Source organism: Lepidochelys kempii, chromosome 6 (assembly GCF_965140285.1).
Source record: "Lepidochelys kempii isolate rLepKem1 chromosome 6, rLepKem1.hap1, whole genome shotgun sequence".
NCBI lineage: Eukaryota > Metazoa > Chordata > Testudines > Cheloniidae > Lepidochelys > Lepidochelys kempii.
In genome coordinates this window covers 90,315,388-90,334,491 of record NC_136385.1, presented here as the reverse complement: position 1 = coordinate 90,334,491, position 19,104 = coordinate 90,315,388, and the positions used below count along the sequence as shown (strand labels likewise).

Genomic DNA, 19,104 nt, shown 5'->3' with positions numbered 1-19,104 from the left:
GGGGGTGGGGGGGATGTGAGAACCTGGATTTATGCAGGAAATAGCCCAGCTTAATTGTCATGCACATTGTGTAAAGAGTTATCACTTTGGATGGGCTATCACCAGCAGGAGAGTGAATTTGTGTGGGGGGGTGGAGGGTGAGAAAACCTGGATTTGTGCTGGAAATCACTTTAGATAAGCTATTACCAGCAGGACAGTGGGGTGGGAATAGATATTGTTTCATATTCTCTGTGTATATATAAAGCCTGCTGCAGTTTCCACGATATGCATCTGAAGAAGTGAGCTGTAGCTCACGAAAGCTTATGCTCTAATAAATTGGTTAGTCTCTAAGGTGCCACAAGTCCTCCTTTTCTTTTTGCTAACTAGGTAAGTACCGATTTAATACTATGGAGGCACTGTTCACAACTCCATAGTTAAGGTTTAAGATTCGTTTTGCAATTAAAGCAAGGATTCAACCTGTTTTGTATGAAAAACTACAGCATATCCTCCCCAGACTTACAGCACTTACTTTGTTGAGCACAGAACAAATTTTCTGAAAGTTTACAAGTAAATCTGTTAGTTTCTGATTTAAAATTAATTAAGAACCAAATTCTTTAAGAAATTTAGCATCCGTGAGCATCTTTTCTTTGTCCCAAAAGATCTTAATGATGGAATAACCCACGCACTTCAAACTTTTCACATAGTTAAAATTATTTGAAATCTTTTGCACAGGCTATACTTGAAAAAATAAGGTGGCAATTAAGCTAAGATATTAATTATTACTGTATTTAATTGTTATGGTTATATAGGCTACAATTAGGCTCAGGAAATCCATAAATGGGGTCACTGACATTAAAAATAAACTTGTCCAATCACTACTCTTCCTCTACAGCGAATTTGCATGCAACAGTTCTAGTGCCTGTAATGACTCAGTAGTATGAAGGAGAGTGGACACTTATCAAGAATAGTTCTTACTGGTAGGTTACTTTGCCCAACTGTTACTGCTTTTTAAAAGTTCCATGGCTGCATATGAGCTTTGGGGATCAGCACTTGAAAGCCTCCCTGCAGCACAGCTGCCACAGCTCCACTGCACCCTGAAGTACCACTCGGAAGAGGCAGGGATGTAAAGGGTGCCTTTAAGAGATATTTTGGACATAGGGACTAGGCTCTCCCTGCCCCCCCTTCACATAGGGCCAGTCTCACATAGCCCTTTGAACCTATAAGTAGATTTCAAATTAAGGGCCAGATTTACCAGTATACTTCAACTTGCCCTACTTCCAAATATTAACAATAGCACAATTATCTCTTCCCACCCCCCAACAAAAAAAAGGAAGATAAACAGGACCAGTGGAAACAGCCAGCTACCAGCTGGAAAGTACCCACTTATTTAAGAGCAAAAATTAAGGGAATGAATTGGCTTAAAATATTGGACTTTTTTTAAATTAATGAAAAAGAATTAAGTAAAAACGTGTAGGCTACTACTGTATAGTTTCAAACAGAGATTCTCCTTTTCTTACCCACAATAAATTGCCACTTCTCAATGAAAGCTTTTTCCATAGGAAGTGTAATGACTGCCCTAACTAAATTAGGGGCAACTCCATTTTAGGCCTGGTCTACACACAGTATAGAGTTATGGGTGTGATTCCCCCCGCCCCCATCAGTAAATCAGCACAATCCTTATAATAGATACACTTATACTCCTCATATAGGTTACTTCCCTTCTCCCTTTACACAAGTTACACCCCAATAAGCATCTGTATCCAGAGATAGCCATACACCCGCTTTGAGAGGTGGAGCGGAGCGTTGTACCGTTTCAACGCTACCAGCGGAGTGTGGACGAGTCTCAACCCGGGCACCACAAACCACTGCCGAGCCCCAGGTCTTGATGGAGTCTAGCCAGGGTCCTCCCTCTGCCCCAAGCACCTCCCCTCGGGCGGAGGAGGGGGAACCATTGCTGGACTCGGAGGCTTTTCCGATCACATTCACGGCCTCTCAGAACCGGGGCCCGACAGGGCCACTCATCGGGACACGCTCTAACCCCACAGCAAAGAGGATGGACCGACCCGCCCGAAGCCCAGGTGAGCACGACAAGGCCTTACCCAGCGCCGCGGCCATAGCGCTCCCGACCATCCCCCCGCCCGACACCACCACATCATACACCGGCCCGGTGCCTGCGGCCCGCACCGGGACCCTCCACGCCAAGACCGCGGCCCGCCCGGCCCGGAGCCCTCCTCTAAGCGGCGACAAGAGACCACATCCACCCGCGGACACCCACACCGCCATCACTGCGGAAGTGACGGATCCAGCACCATAATACCCGCCCAAAACGGAAGTGACAAAACAAGCGCCATGACAACGCGTGTGCCAACAGCCGAGGTGCATGCCCAGCCACTCCTTCCTGGGAATGTCCTCCCAATCGATGAGCAGTGGGAAAGGCGATCATTGGCTATTGAAGCAGCGACGACAGAGAGGGCGGGTTTAGAGGCCTGGCCACACCGCTAATTGGAGTAGCCAACAGGTATCCACTGACCAATGAGCTGGTAGAGCCCGCCGGGGGGCGGGGCTAGGTACAGCCCGTGAGGACCAGAGATGACAGTAAAAAGAAAAGGAGTCCTTGTGGCACCTTAGAGACTAACCAATTTATTTGACCATAAGCTTTCGTGACAGAGCCAACTGGGAGCCCAAAGCAAGGAGCCAAAATGGGGTCACCTGGGGGTGGAGCCGGGGCGCGGACCCGAACCCGAGAGGTGAGAAAAGGGAGGGAGCTGAGCACCAGGGGGCTGTTACCATGGGAACAACCGGCGTGTTCTTTGCCCTCTCCGAGTAACGGCTTCAGGGCGCGTGCGGGATTGACGGGCTGTGTGACGCAGTCACCTCAGTGCCATGGTCCCGTTACCCTGGCAACGGAGCACCTCCCCTGCCCTGGCCCCTGAGGGGCTCTTACCCCGATTGCGCGGGGGACTGAGGTCAAGGGAGGCCACGTGACGTGCCCGGAGTCGCCCAGGAAAGCCACGGCGAAGCGGGGACTTGAAGAAGCCAGGTCGTCCCGTGCCTGCACCACCGGTCAGTGCTTTGTCCCCTCCTGGCCCCCATCCCTCTTTACTAGCCAGATACCTTGGACATCAGCAGCTCGCTGAAATGAATCGCTCAGGGTCAGGAGGGATAGTTGGGCTCCGATTTTGGAAGGCTACAGTGGGACCCTTTGTCAGCCTTATGGAGAGGATGTAGCCTCTGCCCCCTAAGGTTACAGCCAGCTTCCATTATAAAACCTATTTTAACCTCCCTACAAATATAGCATGGAAAATGTACATGGCCTGACAACTGCCAGATTTACCCCAGAGGTCGAAGAGGGGTGTTTGTGTTACAGGTCATTGAAAAATTACCCTGACGTTTGTTTCTTTGTCACCCACTATCTCGGAAATGCTTGTTCATAACTCTCCACGTTTCCCAAATAGTTAAATCTCCTTAAAACTCCCAACCTGGCACTATTTGGGGAAAAACAGATTGTAATTAAGCAAAGTTGTTAATGAATTTTGTTGTAGATAGTTTGGGATTGATTCCTGCTGCCATTGACTCCAGTGAGAGTTAGAGGCTCAATCCTGCTCCCTTCTCTATAAAGGAGAGGTTTTTTCTATTAATGGCAGTTGGAACAGGATTGGGTACCATAGGCCTGATTCACAGCTATGTCCAAAAAGTGCTGGACACAACTGAAGGTGGGGAGGAGAACATACAGGACTGAGTTGCATAGATTATAGTGTGTAAACTGAAACAGCCCCACCAGCAAGACCTTTGTATGACAGGGAGAGCTAGAGAGGCACTGGGTATTCTGTTTTTTGTGGAGTTTAGGTCAGCTCTTTTATGTTGTATTTTCTGCCTTCCTGCACCAATGGGAATGCAGCTGGCTAAGCTGGAGTTGGCATCAGAACAAGCAGTAGGCTGTGTGTGGGAGATGCCTCTCAGAGCTCAAGACATTAGTGTCAGACAGTTATTAATGGCTTTACTGAACATCCAGTGTGATCTCTTTAGGTGTTTCCACCTCAAGATTCTTCAGATTCTGAGCCAGAAACAGAGAGAGTTGGTGGTATCACTCAGCCCAGGACAGATGAGCAGCTGGATTTTCTCCAGGCAGGCAAGGAGATGGCAGCTGCCTCAGGCTCAGCTAAGGGGTATTATGACACATTGCAGGCACTCAAGATGAAAAACAGACAGTATCTGTTAGAACTGGGCTTGCTCTACCAGGTAAAATTGGAGAGCGACCAGAAACCCTTCAAGGAGGAACTGGAAGACTTCTCCCAAGACAAAGGGCGATTGACTCTGCAGGGCAAGCCCTATGAGGCTTCAAGGTAGGACACATTGGAAAGCTGTTATTTTCCTTCTGCTCATTATCTTCCTGGAAATGCCTCCAATTGAATACCGATATTGGCCGAGTAAGTGAGGCCTAACCCTCCACTCAGTGGCATTTCTGTTTGTCTGTCTGTAACATGATAACTTTGGAATACTGTGTTGGGTCAATGCCAAAATTTCAGGGAACGTTCTAGGCATCAAGGAGTGAGGGGCCCAGCTGTGTGTGCAGCTTGGCCTACATAAGCAACAAAGTATACAGATCTCTAGTATATTGCATTTATATAGCACTTTTGATCAGAGGTTCTCAAAGGACTTTACAAATGTACATAAGTGTCACTTCTATCCAGCCAGAAGGTAGCTCTCTATTGCACATCCCTTTGAGACTTCTTATCACTTTATTTGTTACTGCCTCTTTAATAATCATGTCTTTGTCCTACCCACAGATCTAGTATCATAAGCCAGTCCAGTTCTTTAACTGACCTAAACTTGGACAGTCCTTGGGATCAGCAAAATCCTCTCTCACTTCCTCAGTCCCACCTGAGGCCAAAGACTGCTGCATCTACCTGGGTCTCTACTATCACCATCCCCAAGCCCTTCAAGATGACTTTGCGTGAGGCTCATAAAAAGCCCCAGGTGATGAAATCACGTGCATCCCTTGAGATGGAGAAACAAAGGAACAAAAGACAAAGTCAGGAGGAGGCAGAGTGCCAGAAACAATTCCGGGCACAGCCGGTGCCTGCCCATGTCTACTTGCCACTCTACCAGGAAATAATGGAGCAGAATGAGATTCGCAGGGAGGTGGCAACACAGAAGAGAAAAGAGTTGCTCCTTTCCACTCAGCGACCCTTCAGCTTCCTGGAGAAGGAGGACAAGAAAAAGGAGGCCATCAGACAGAAGGTCTTGGCAGCACTGGCTCCTGTTGAGAACTCCAAACCAAAAGGCAGCAAGACAGTCCCTAAATCCATCTATAACCCAGTTCTTGGGGATAAACTCAAAGGTAAAGTGCTTAGTGGTCTTCCTGTAGGAGGGATTCCATGTCTGCCTCACTTTGCCAGTCATGTCTCTCGCTGTCTGGCTGCCATGACAATGCATGCTGGGAAATAACATGTTCTGCTTCTTGTCCTGTCAGGCTCTTCCTGATAGGGACATCTCTCCAGGAGAAGATTGCTCAGAGCCATAAGAAAGAAGTAGTTGTCCCAGGTGTAGGATTGAAAGAGGGCTGCTTGTTAGCCTGTCCGTCCACCATGTACAAACATTTATTTTATCAGAGTAAAGCAGGGAGGCAGGACTCTCACACCTTGAAGCAGGCAGTGAGAACTTCCCAGCATCTGCAGCATGTGAATCGGAAAGGCATTTTCTCCACCGTGTAGTATTGCATAGTTACATGAATTATATGAAGAGGTAATGCAGTTTTGTTGTAGCAGTGTTGGTCCCAGGATATTAGAGAAACAAGGTGGGCAAGGTAATGTCTTTTATTGGACCAACTTCTGTTGGTGCGACAAGTTTTTGAGTTACACAGAGTTCTTTTTCAGTTCTGGGAAAGGTACTCAGTGTCATAGCTAAATACAAGGTTGAACTGCATAAGTAAACTATCTGTTCAACCTTGTATTTAGCTGTGACAGTCAGAATACCTTTCCCAGACCAAAGAGCTCTGTGTAGCTCAAATGTTTGTCTCTCTCACCAACAAAACTTGGTCCAATACAAGATATTACCTCACTCACCTTGTCTTTGTAATGAGGGAGTAATGGTTAAAGTAGATCAAAATAGGAGGGGGAGTCACCAATTCTAGTGATGTTGTCACGTAGTGACATGACATTGCATCAACCTGTGTGATGGAACGTGGCCCAGAGAAGAGCATGGGAATGTTGATCTTTGAAAAAGATCCATGTCTCCAAGAAAGCTCATAGCTGTCCAATCATGAGCGTGTACAAATACACATGAATACACAGCATGGGAAAGGCTGTAGGAGCACATCCCTTGTGCTCCCAACCACCCCGTCCTCTCATACATCCCACCATGGAATGCCAGAACAGGAGAGGAACCTGATGGGGTAATTCACTTTTTCCCCTGGATGGGAGGGGGGAACCAGCAGTGGGACAGATCTTCCAAGAAGGCAGATGGGAGATTATAATTTGGCCAATCATTTCTCTCCTATCAGGTGCCACTGCTGCTCCACATATATTGATAATAAGGCTTGGAGTCCTATATAAGGTGCTCAGCCAAGCCACTGCTTCTCCTTCTTCCCCACTCCTGATTCTTCTACCAGATGAATCTTTATTTCACCAGCCAATGAAGAAGCAAGAGCAGGAACCATAGAAGTTCTGACACGACACCTCTAGCTTGTTCGTCTTATATCAGGGGACAAGCTCTGTGATGGCACTGGCTCAGCTCCTTTAACTGGCTTGGCTGATGTCAATGCACAGGACTTTGTTAGGTTAGTGACATGCCCCTTTAGCTTACTTTGCTGATATCAAGTTAGAAGTCTCTATGAAGTCACCAACTTAAAACCTCTAGATTTCTGGTCTGTTGTTAAAGGGAATGATGTTGTATGGTCACTCAGTGCCTCTTTTTGTCCGGACTGATGTCAAGGTATCTTTGAACTCATGGGCTGAGCAGCTTTAGCATGCTGTTCTGATGCCAAGGTACAAATGCCCCTGAGCTCATTGGCTCACCCCCTCTAGCTTGCTGAGTTGATGTGAAAGTACAGGCCTTCATGAGGGTTACTAGCTCAGGGAAATTTACACCTTCTTCTGAAACATCTAGTATTGGCCACTGGTGGATTAGATAGATTTACAATATTTTCCAGTACAACAGGGGTCGGACTGTTGATTCTGAGCTACATGGACTATGATGGTCTGTGACAGAGTTGGCAGTGGAAGATTAAAGGACATGATCAATCTTAAAAGTTCAAGATGGGGAACATCTATTAAGTTATGAAAGTCTATACAAGATTGTTCCCCAGTCTTGGTTCCAGGGCTCTATATAGTCCACTTTTAAATGTCCCAAGCACTGAGGCTTCCACCAGTTCCTTCAAGCAAGAATTCCTTGCTAAGTACAGCTCTGTCAGGAAACTTTTCCTCATATTCAGCCTACTTGAAGACCCCTAAATAAATTTTCCTTCCTTCAGATATTTATAGACTTGTTACACTGTGGTTGTTGTTTAGGCAAATGGCACATACTTAGCTCTTGAGAAATCAATCCCCTAATCATTTTTATTGCTCTTCTCAGTCCCTCAACCTTGTCAATATTTTTCTGGTACTATGGTGCCAAGCACTCAAACCACTGTTGCAGGCAGACCTCACCAGAGCCATGTACAGTCTCTCATCACCTCCATGCTCTGTGACATGATGTGTTTCTATATATTACCCAAATTTGAACTGGCCATTTTAAAGCCATATCGCATTTCTTTGCAAATGTCTAATTTGCTAATTGCTGTAATCCATATCCCTTTACATTGAGTGTGTTTGTTATAATTTTTTCAGCAGCTATACTATCTTGTAATGTACTATTCTAAATAGACTGTTAGACTGAATGGATAGGGAAAACATATAAGACACTTGGTTGGTTAGACAGCTGGTGTGATCTGAGAGTGTTGCCTGATTGGGTGGATCATTGTTTTGCTATTTTATGCTGTACCGTTATGGTCGATATCCCAGCAGCCCGTGTGGTACCCTGTACCATTGTAATTAGGTAACTGACCAATTGGATGTGCACAAGTGCAGGTTTCATGTGTTATATAAGAATCAGTGGAAAAAATTGAACATTTTCAATAGAATGTCATGTTTAAGTCATTATAACCTTGTAAACTGTATAAACCTTGTATATTTCTGCACAAGCCCTATAAAAACCTTATTGTTCCATCAGCACTATCCACCATCCTGTCTAAAAGTGGAAAAATTATTTTGTGTACATAGTGTCCACGAAAATGGCACCCGTGAAAGAAGTCAAAGTTGCATATTATCCCTACAACATACACTCCCCACCTCCCATAGAAAATTAGGCCCAGAAATGACATGAAATGAGGACTTCAGGGATGCAGAACTCTGCTCCCCACTGTATGCATTTTTACCCGGAATCTTTTCTAATATGGACTAAGGTCACTGGATCCTGTATAGAAAAAAAAAATCACCTAGTAAAAGTATACTCAAGTTACAATGTCTGGATCATGTGATCAGCCACAGGGACATTAGTCAATAGAAGAAAACAACAGATCATCACAGAGCCCCCTTACCATCACATTCCTGCAGGACAGAAGGGTGCAGCTACCTTCACCAGCACCCTTATGGTGGTGGTGGAGAAACAACCTGTCCAGTAACTGCACCCCGGAGGGATGGTGTGCTTAGTAATTTATGCCACAGCAAGGGAGAAAAATCAGTCCATGGTGCTTGTGAGGGGTTGGGAAAAAGTCATAAAGGACCAATCTTGCATTTTGGGTAGAAAAATGCACTAAGCAAACAAATACTGAACACTCTACTTGTGTTAGCCTCTCCCATTATGATGAAATATTTGTAGGAGCAAGGTCTCACTGTGCTCCCAACCTCTCCCTTTTCTGTGTTGGCAGTTCCCAACGCCCTCTGCCAGTCTTTATTCTCATTGATTTGGTTTTGTTTCCCAGAAGCTGAACTCTACAGGAAAATCCGCATTCAGATGAGAGCCAAGGATTTGTTGGAAAACTCCTTGGCTCCTATTGATCCTAGCAACAGACAAAGAGAGCCACAGGCCCGAATCGCCACCAAAACCAAACAAGAAAAACTCAGCTTCCTGCAAGACAACTTCAGCTTTAAACCAAGAATTAACCCAGCGGTGCCTGATTTTGAAAGACTTTACTGGGTGTTTCAGAGAGAAGCAATAAGGATACGAGAAGTCAAAGAGCCAACTCGTAATCAACCATTTAAACTGAGAACCTCCAATCTCCACTGCAGGCAGAGACAGGCTAATGAGCAGAAAATGAAGGTGAGGGGATGATGTGTTTCTGTAGCATTACACCCTTCACACCGCGCCAGGTGTCCGATTGCTGGGATCTCTGTCTTCTGATTTGTAATCATATATATTTTTACTGAAGCTGACCTACCTGACAGGGAGACCTGTCTGCTCTTGTCTAACATGGCCCCTTCCTAGATCCCTGGTCAGCCAGAGACAGGGCATTGAAGAGTGAAGCAAAGGCAGCCAAGGCTCAGCCACTTCTGCCTAATCCTAGACAGGTTCCCCACTGAGATCAATCTGTCTTCTGCCTGCTAGAGGAGAGCTGAGGGGAACAGACTCCGTTCAAGACCAAAGTCCAAGACCTTCCCCAAAACAAGACAGAGTACAGTGAGCTGCTTCTGCCAGACAGAGGGAGAAAACTGGGTTCATGGTGTAATATGAGCAGTTGGGCACCAAAACACTGATCCAGTGGGCTGCCTCCAGGAGTATCTGGGACATGGTAACCCAACAGTGTATTCCAGAATGATGAGAATAACAACCTTTCCATTGTTCCGTTCTTTATACTGTGCTAGGAAGAAGTCATACAATGTGGTTTTTTTAAAATATTATAATTTGCCTTATGTATTTTCAACAACCTTATTTCCTTATCTATATTGAACAATTTGTGCCATTTATTAGAAACTCATCTCTTTGTAAACATTATGCATTCTTACATTATTTTTTTTTAATATTTTATAAGTAATCAAGAAGAAAGGGAAAATTCATGCAGAATATCTGCACAAGCTTGTGGACAATGACATGCATTAGGCTGTGGAATAGTCTTCCAAGGAAAGTGGTGAAAGATTGTCTTTAAAATTAGACTGACAAAACCCTGGAAAGGGATAATGCTGCACTGGGAAGAGATGGACAAGATTATCTTTTTGATCTCTCTCTTCAGTGCCTTGTTAAGGACTCCCACCAACCTCATTGGTAGGCGTGAATTGGAGGTCAGTCCTCACAGACTGCTGCAGACATGTTTGAGTCTCTTCAGTAGCCACCTAAAGAACAACAAAGGAGTTTCCGCACATTTCACAATTATACTAAACTAGATTTCATTTCTATCTGGATTTTCAGCAGCCTTCCAAGGCTCCAGTGCAAAGAAGTTGTTCTCTGACTGGTCTCTCCTCTCTCTCTTGCAACACCCTACCAGTGCACATTACAGATGCAACAAGAAAGAGGGAATCAGCGATGAGGTGAGTAGGAAAAAAAGTACTTCGTTACAGAACCATGCCCCACTAATAATACAGTAGAGAAGATGACATTTGAAATAGTTTAGCTCTTCCCCATCACACCTGCCACTCCCACCAATGCCTACATTGGTTTTTCTGGAAGCAGCTTCTCCCCAATTGAATGACAAGAGGTGCTGACTTCAGTAAGATATGTTTTTTTCCTTCTGCATGTCTGTCTCTCTCTCGTTTCTTAAATAGTCCCATCACTTTAGTATCCAAGTGCCTATTGTTCTCCCTCTCTCATCTTCTTCCTCCATATATTTCCCCTTTGCTAATCCCTTTCCCTTGCTTGTTCCCTCTCTTACCATGCTCCCCCCAAGTATTTTTGGCATTACATGGCAGTAACATATTAATTATCTTTTTAGACAGGTTGTCACACTTCAGCATTAGCAAAGTGAGATTCCCAGCCAACATTCCTGCACTTTGAAATGAACCTGTTGCCCCGTTACCCACTTTTCTCTGTGTAGATACTCCCAGGAAGACAAAAAGAGCAGGGAAAATGAAGGAATTCATTGGATGGAGATACACAGAAAAAAATGTCAAGCTATGCATAAATCTATGAGTAGTCGAGCAAAAGCAATGGATCCTCATAAAAGCCTGAAGGAGACGCACAAGGAGAAGATGAAACAAAACTGGTCAGTATCCCAGGCCACATTGATAGATAGCTCTTTGCAGCAGTAGCTTGTTTTTAACAACAAAAGATAATTGCTTTGGAAGGGGATTGAACCTGGGCACCTATGACCCAAAATCTACCTTCCTCGGGCAGCCAGGCCCATTTCACTGTCATTTTTATTTTATTTTTTTTTTGCATTTCAACACAGCTCTTTCCAAACAGATAGAAAAAGCCACAAGTATCACATTTTCTGTGAATGCCTCCACCACTGCAACCTCAATATTTGTGTTTGTATTAACTGTTTCACTTTTCATCTTTAAGTGGAACCTTACCTAATACTGTGTACCCTGCAGCAGCATAAGTGCATTTTATCTGATGCACACAGTATGTGAAACAGAAGCAAAGTAATTAAGAGCATGTCCTGGGGATATTTGAGATGAGGATTTCCAACTTTTGATCAGAAACCAAGAAGTCAGTCTTAGGGCACCACAATTAGTCAGGGAACTTTTCCATTTCAGGCAGAATGACCGCAAAAGAACAAAGGAGTACAAAAAAGAACTGGAAGAAATGCAGATACGAGTCAAGAACCGACCATATCTCTTCGAACAGGTCACAAAGGTAACCACTCAAAGCTCCAGTACCAGTATGGAGCACAAGAAATTTTGTCAGCTAGTTTTTGAGATGAGTAAGGAAGCTGGGTGGAATTCAGTCAGGAATAAGAAGGTGCAAAGCTATGTAGTCTCTGGACTAAATTCAGAAAGGGACAGACCTAGAACAGCTTCCCATTTAATGTTTGGCAAACTCCCTGCCTCCCTCAGGAAAAATACCACTCCACTGTGCTCAGCTGTTCTGTGAAGCTTTGCAGCTACTTACTAATTTATAATGCAGTAACACCCCAAGGCCGTAATCAGGATTAGGGCTTCATTCTACCAGGCACAATATGAACTCCTTGTCCCTGCCCTGAATAACATAGTTTACAATGTAAAAATCTACAACTAACCATTTGAAGACCATACTCAGTTTGGTGTTTATTCTGTACTTTTGTTTGGAAAGTGGTAGACAGGTCCTAGAAAGAAACAATGTAGTCCCTCCAATCAACTGCAAGCTTGTTGGGCAGGGACTATTTATTCAGTACCTCTCATCACTGTACAGTATCCTCTACATATCATACTATATTAAAAATAAACAGCTTAAAAAACAAACTTTTACAGTGGCTGCAAACACTGTACCATGTAAAAAACTCCCTTCTGGGTTTCCTCTTTCAAATTCTACACATCAGCTCTGAGCTGTGGAATAGTCTGATTAGATGTAGGGACAAGCCAGCTGCACATTAAACTAAGCCTCTTAAAAGAGCTGTCTTCCCAGCTCATGATAAAACTGTTCAGCTGAGCACTTGATCTGTGTGGGAAGAGAAAGACATAGGCATCTCTATACAGTAATCCCACTGAGGTCAATCTCCTGTTAGGCTAGAAAGAATTAGCCAAGGTTGGTGTGGCATTCACTCACCTAAAGAGGAGGCCATCCACACTGATAGTATGGTTTAGCCTTTAGAAGAGCTGTCTAATTTCTGGATGGATGACATCTTGGAATGGGCAAATTTGCAGAGTTTAGTTGGAGTCAATGAAAGATGTTGGATTAGTGAGGGGGAGATGACTTCTGGCTGCTTACAAGTGGATTGGGTGGGACTCCAAAGTGGATCTAATTCCCACACCAGTCCCACCTTACTCCCCTGTGCCTCAAATTACCTGCTTCCCGATCTCTCCCTCAAACTGGAAACCAGCACAGAGAAAGAAGGGTGTAGCTAAATCAGGATTGGGGTACAGCTGTTGGCCTACTAGGACGAGGATGCTGTTCGCAGGGGGTGTGAGAGGGGCAAGGAACAGGAGTGTGGAAGGAGGTGGCTCACAGTTGTGACTCTGAACAGAGCTTTCTCTATTATCACAGCCCCTGTGTAGCTGCTAGGAACCGAAACCTTCTAGATAGAATTATTTTAGGGTGTCCATTATGGGGAAGGACCCAGTTCAGGTTGGTTCATTTTTCTGTTTCAATTCCATAGCATGATGCCCGGCAAGAGGCAGAGAGACACTACCGGGACACCCTTTGTCAGGTTGGGCTGAATGAGGAATTTGTAAGGAACAAAGGGAGAGATGCTACTGACCTACCAAAGGAGGAAGAGACTGAAACTCACAGGTAATCAAAGCAGTAAGGATATAGAACCAACTCTCCTGTCTTTGGCTAGACAGAAACATTCTTCCTCCTTGTTCCCAAAGAATTCTAATCTGTGCCATCACAGGTGAAGAGTATAATTCAATTATGCTGTATCAAGTAATAAGGCTCCCCTATTGCTCTTTGTGCTTATGACCCATATGACCAGACTTCTGCTTCTCATGCATAAAGTATAAAGTAGCTCAGATCATTTCCAATAGTTAACAAAAGGTTCTGACTGTTTCTACAGAGCGCAGGAGTCTCAGAGGGACACAGACATTGGCACGATACAGGAAGAAGAATCTTAGGAAGAGCAGAGAACAAAGAAAATGACAACATAAGAACCCTGCACAAGACTCAGTGGACCTACTTTCAATTATTTCCTTTAGTCCAAGATGCTTGAAAGCAGCAGTTCTAAACTTTTGACCCCATTTTCAGACTTATTGCTTCCTGTGACCTGACAGCATGGAGGATGCCATTTTGTAGAGCAAGCATGATCTCACACACACTGTCCATGCAAGGTCACGCTGTGTGGAGCAAAGTGGTATCCTCCACACACTCAGGAGCACCGTAAACACATCCACTGATGACATGACTGCAGTCCCATCTGCCGATGGCACAATCCCACTTGGGGTCACAATCCATAGTTTGGGAACCAGTGTTCTAGAGTTTCAACAGTAGAACCTCAGAGTTATGAACACCTCGAAAATGGAGGTTATTTATAACTCTGAAATATTTGTAACTGAACAAAACATGGTTGTTCTTTCAGAAGTTTACAACTGAACATTGACTTAATACAGCTTTGAAACTTTACTATGCAGAAGAAAAATGCTGCTTTCCCTTTTTTTTAGTAGTTTGCTTTTAACACAGCACTGTACTGTATTTGCTTTTTTTTTTTTTTTTTCTTTCCCCTCCCATCTCTGATGCTGCCTAATTGTGTATTTCTGGTTCCAAATAAGGTTTGCAGTTGGTCAGTTTCTAACTCAGATTCTATTGTCTTTTCAAGTGCCTGACTTAAGAGAAAGTTGCTGTGGTTTGGATGACATAGGAAGACTATACACAGGAGCAAGAAGGATGGACTCTTGCCTAGAACACTTCTTGCCCCTCTCCCTGGTCTCCTCCTAAATCCCTCAAAAGTGTTCCTCAGCGGACTCATTTCCCTGTCCCTTATTCTGGTTTTCAGGTTTAGAACCAACAGTGAGACTGCGTAAAGCAGGGAGAGAGGAGGGTGATGGGTTGGGGCACTATTGCTGAAAAAAGAGAGGTAGACCTGAAGGCATGTACACTTGTGTTCACTTCCTTTGTACTCAAAAGACTTTGAATGGAAAGGGAAAATTTAGTAGATTTTAAAATTTTGCTCTGAAGCTGTCCCTTGTTTTTGATGTTGATTTCTGTTGATGTTTCATGTTGCATATGTATGTTGAAGTGGATTTTAAGTAAGATATTTGTACAGAATAATAGGTTTATGGATTTGAATTCCCCTGGGGAGAAGATTTGAAAAGAAGCTCTTCTCTAGCATCTTGCCTCTGCACCAGCTGAGCAGCAGCTCTGCTCCTCTCCTATTGTTATGGAGACACGGTCTTGCCATAAAAGTTGCAACCACTTTCCATTATAAAGCTCTATTTTAGCCCCTTGTAACTTTGGCTCAGATCATGGGTTTGGCATGATTTACTGTGAAGGGTGTCAGTACAAGGTTTGAGGAAATTCGTCACATTTTGAGCTCCATGTAATTAAAAAACTATCCAAATCTGAAGTTTGGGCTCCTGTCCAATGTTGTTCTCTCCTAGCTCAAAATCAGTTTTTTAAAACCCCTTAAAGCTCCCTGAAGTCATGTCCTGCCTATATGCTGTAATTAAGCAAAGTTCCTAGAAATATAGGGCTGGAAGGGAACTTGAGAGCTCTTCTAATCCAACTCCTTGTGCTGAGACAGGACCAAGTATACCTAGACCATCCCTGACAGATGTTTTCTAACCTGTTCTTAAAAACCTCCAATGGCAGGGATTCCACCACCTACGTTGGGGGCCTATTCCAGCACTTAACTATCCTTATAATTAGAAAGTTTTTCCCAATATTTAACAAATTTCCCTTGCTGATTACTTCTTGTCCTACTTTCCCAGAACATGGAGAACAATTGATCACCATCCTCTTCATCACAGCCCTTAAGATTTTAAACACTGTCAGGTCCCCCCATATTTTAAAACTAGTATCAAATAGTCTTTTCTCAAAACTAAATACATCCAATTTTTTATCCTTTCCTTGTAAGTCAGATTTTCTAAACCTTTTATCATTGTTGTTGATTCTTCTTATTCTTCTTAGGACTTCTTCTCATTCTTCTTAGGACTTTCCAATCTGTCCACATCTTTCTTAAAGTGTGCCACCCAGAACTGTCAAATAGAGCAGGACAGTTACTTCCCCCTTCTTACATACGACATTGCAGTTAATGCAACCCAAACTGATATCTTTTTTTGTAACTGCATCATATTGTTAGCTCATATTTACTTTGTGATCCACCTCTACTCTCCCCTGCCCCGATCCTTCTCAGCAGTATTACCACCTGGCAGTTATTTCCTCTTTTGTAGGAAGAAAAAATTAAATGCACCCCTAAGTGTAGTACTCTTCACTTGTCTTTATCGAATATTCTGTTGATTTCAGACCAATTCTCCAATTTGTCACAGTTGTTTTGAATTTTAACTGTCCTCCAAAGCGTTTACACCCCCCCAACTTGTGTCATTTGCAAATTTTTATAAACATACTCTCCACTTCGTGATGCAAGTTATTAATGAAAACATTGAATTTTACCAGCCCCAGAATGGACTCCCTACAGAATTCCCCTCAGGTGTGTCCCCAGAGTTTCACAGTCAACCACTGATTACTACTCTGAGTACAGTCTTTCAACCAGTTTTGCACCCACCTTACAATAATTCATTTTTTTTCCAATTTCAATTTCACAAAGCCAACATTTCCCTAGTTTGCTTTTTTGTTGTGGATGGTTTTGGGACCAGTTCTACTACTGATATCAGTGGCTGTTAGGGGACCAAGCCTGTCCCCATTAACATTACTGGGAGCTTTTTCTACATGGATTTCAGTGGGACCAGGCACTATATATGAGTATGTCCACTGCACTGCCTGGCTGCATCTTAAATGATATAAAGGGTATTTCTATACCTGACAGCAAATAGAGATCTTCCTTCAGATAACAGCGGGGGTGAGATAGTCTGTGTTTTTAGGGGTAAGTCTCATTGACAATTAGAATATTTTCTGAAAATTGTGCATTATGTCAAAGTGCTTTGAGATTAAAAGATGGCTCCTTTTAATTTTTTTGCAAGATGTCTGTTTCTTTGTACCACCCTATCCTTACTCTCTGTTCTCTCTGCATACCCTTCAACTTGGAAAAAAAGAAGGTAGGCGTAGGAGTTGGCACTTTCCTTTCCACCAGCTGAGCCAGTGCCCCAACTTGAGTTGGCACACCAGTGCTGCAGGGTAGCAGTCCTTCTCATTGGCTGAGCCTCAATAGAATCTTAGCTTTCATTTAAAACAAAAATTAAGTTTTCTAGCCTTTCTGGTTGAAGCACCTTCTAAATGTGGAACCAATGCAAGTGCTGAGTCTGCAGACAGAGAATGGAACAGTATCTCTGAGAATCACATATTGTCCCTTCACTATAGCAAAGGTCCCTACCTACAAAAGAGCCACTGTTGTTCCATTAGGCAGGGGTACGCTGTGCAGAGAGGTTTCAGGGTGTGAGCAGTCTGGTGGCCAGGGCACTACATAGGCCAAATCCTGTCCCATAGAAGGGTCACAGAGGCCTCTCCTGTTACTACAGCCCAGAAGAAAGTGGTGGTGGTGAAGGGACTGTATTGTCGCTGTGCGCCATGCCACTACGTTGGATGGGATGGGGAGAACAGAATTCCTTCCCCACCCCAAATCATTTTCTGTGTAAAGCCCATTTATACTCAGGCTTATAGGTGTGTACCTGTGGGGTGGCAGGAAGTAGCATATTGTCCTAAAGATGTAAACTTCGACTTTTATCTCAATGGGGTGCTAACTCAGAAGTCTAATAACAATCATTTAAATGTCCACACAGCTAACAGTTTCACCACAAACCATTATAACAGAAAGATCCAGAGTTAGTTGGATTGATGGAACATGATTAGAGCACCATTACCTTTGTACTCACCCCAGCTACCATCTAGCACGGCTGGCATGTTTTCAACAGTGACCCTTGCACATACTGTCTGTGCCACACTTTGGGAGAAAGATATACAAATTATTACATTTACAGAATTTAAATAAAAACACTTTCTGCCAAACCAAATCAGAAGCCAAAGAGCGAAACAGGCTGTTTATTTACAATACAGTAAAACACTTAATCTTCTACCTCTGATTTTTAAATAAAAAAAACTAAACATACTAATAAGCATTTTAGAAATGAAGAAATATGGGGCAAAGCAAGAAGCAGAGCTGGCTCTGAGGTAATCCTCTAACTTGTGTCTGGCCTCAGACTCTGGGGCAAGGTGGAACTCTAGGGAACATATTTTTATAAAGCAAGGAAGAGTGGTGGAGAAGCTCCTGCCCCTCAAGGAAGAGCCTCAGATTCTAGTTAGGGTCAGCCTGGAAATAAACCTTCAAAACTCAGAAGGAAGAATGGGACTGCAATGCTCTGATTTAGAATCCACAACACCCTAAATATTCTCCTCTAAGAAAAGCCCCTATTAGTTGCTTAAGCAATACTAATAATGCCTTGTAAGTGCTGGAGCTTGTGAACAAACTTCAGCTTCAGGTGAAAGTGGTTTGATGTTGCAGTGGTGGAAGTGCTGCATCCCTCCCGATGGCAGGTTTAGAAAGTCCCACCTGTCAGTCCAACATGATTAGTGGCTCCTGAATTTAGCTTCAGGAATCTGCTTCAGCAACCAGGAACTCTCATGTTCTACATCTCATATCCCATTCTGGGCTGCAGTTTAGTTTTTGTTGCAGCAAGTCATGAAAAGTAAACTGCCTGCACAGCATGTACTTTGGATTCAGGTCCTGCATCTCTCCTTTAAGAGATCTGCACACAGAAGTCTGTTCTTTAACTTTACATCCTGTGTCTTCTCTTACTATATCATTGGTTTCTTCTTCCTTTTGTAACTGTAAAGTCAACACACACATAGTTCAGATTAACATTTATCTGCATACAGAGCATCATCAGTATTCTGCACATAGAACTAGTTTACATTCTTCCAAATCACCCACAACTGTCCTGCTACCCACAAACACCCAACCTGTTCTAAAAAGCTTGCCACAACATGCAGCCAAAGCAAGCATCCCTGCTCCCAGGACCAGGTCACCAGCACCTGCCTCCCGGTTTTCAGAAAACTCATTTTCCTAGGCAGCCATCTGAAAACTTATGTTGAACCCCACTCTGAATTAAAATTTTAAAGTGTCTGGAAGGAAGAGAGGGAGAAGAAAGAATGGCAGGAGGATCGGACTTAATCTATAAACCTATTAAGTAAAATTGCAACTGAAAAGAAGCCCAGATTGGAGTAAAAATAGTGGCACAAAGTGAACTTGCTGAATGAAATTATTGATAAAAGAGTCTGACAGTCAGTTTTCAGACTTGTTACAGCGACCTCCCACCAAAAAAAAAAAATTCTTAAAAGGGATGGAAGTGTCTATGTGAAAAATCTAAAGCTTGTTTTGATTGGACAAGATTGCTACTCCTTTTAGGCAGTTCTGGGGAACACTTAATAACATAGGATCATTTGACTGAATCAAAGATATTCCACCCAGACGAC

The 19,104-nt window shown here is 43.6% G+C and overlaps 2 protein-coding genes across 6 annotated transcripts in view; one reads left to right on the top strand and one right to left on the bottom strand.

The window, feature by feature from the left end:
• COQ6 (coenzyme Q6, monooxygenase) overlaps positions 1 to 17,624 on the bottom strand; it is a 35,861-nt gene extending 18,237 nt beyond the window's left edge. The window contains exon 1 of one of the 3 annotated variants that reach the window (XM_073349126.1): positions 17,496 to 17,624. In XM_073349126.1, the coding sequence (XP_073205227.1) occupies positions 17,496 to 17,535 (40 nt within the window). In that variant the 5' untranslated portion in view covers positions 17,536 to 17,624. Of the gene's footprint in view, positions 1 to 2,078; positions 2,301 to 17,495 lie in introns of those variants that run through there. The other 2 variants (XM_073349127.1, XM_073349125.2) reach the window with 2 other exon arrangements.
• On the top strand, positions 2,476 to 16,646 carry FAM161B (FAM161 centrosomal protein B). Of its 3 annotated transcripts, XM_073349117.2 has the most exons (9): positions 2,483 to 3,042; positions 4,006 to 4,322; positions 4,767 to 5,320; positions 8,939 to 9,276; positions 10,360 to 10,478; positions 10,982 to 11,149; positions 11,646 to 11,745; positions 13,184 to 13,317; positions 13,583 to 16,646. In XM_073349117.2, exons 2-9 carry the CDS (start codon positions 4,117 to 4,119, stop codon positions 13,638 to 13,640), a joined length of 1,677 nt encoding a protein of 558 aa, XP_073205218.1. In that variant the 5' UTR covers positions 2,483 to 3,042; positions 4,006 to 4,116; the 3' UTR covers positions 13,641 to 16,646. The 3 variants fall into 3 exon arrangements, 2 of the variants coding, with proteins under 2 accessions (XP_073205220.1, XP_073205218.1); XR_012159490.2 differs by lacking the exon at positions 11,646 to 11,745 and having other exon boundaries at positions 2,477 to 3,042; XM_073349119.1 differs by lacking the exons at positions 11,646 to 11,745; positions 13,583 to 16,646 and having other exon boundaries at positions 2,476 to 3,042; positions 13,184 to 13,328.
• Positions 17,625 to 19,104: the final 1,480 nt, after the last annotated feature.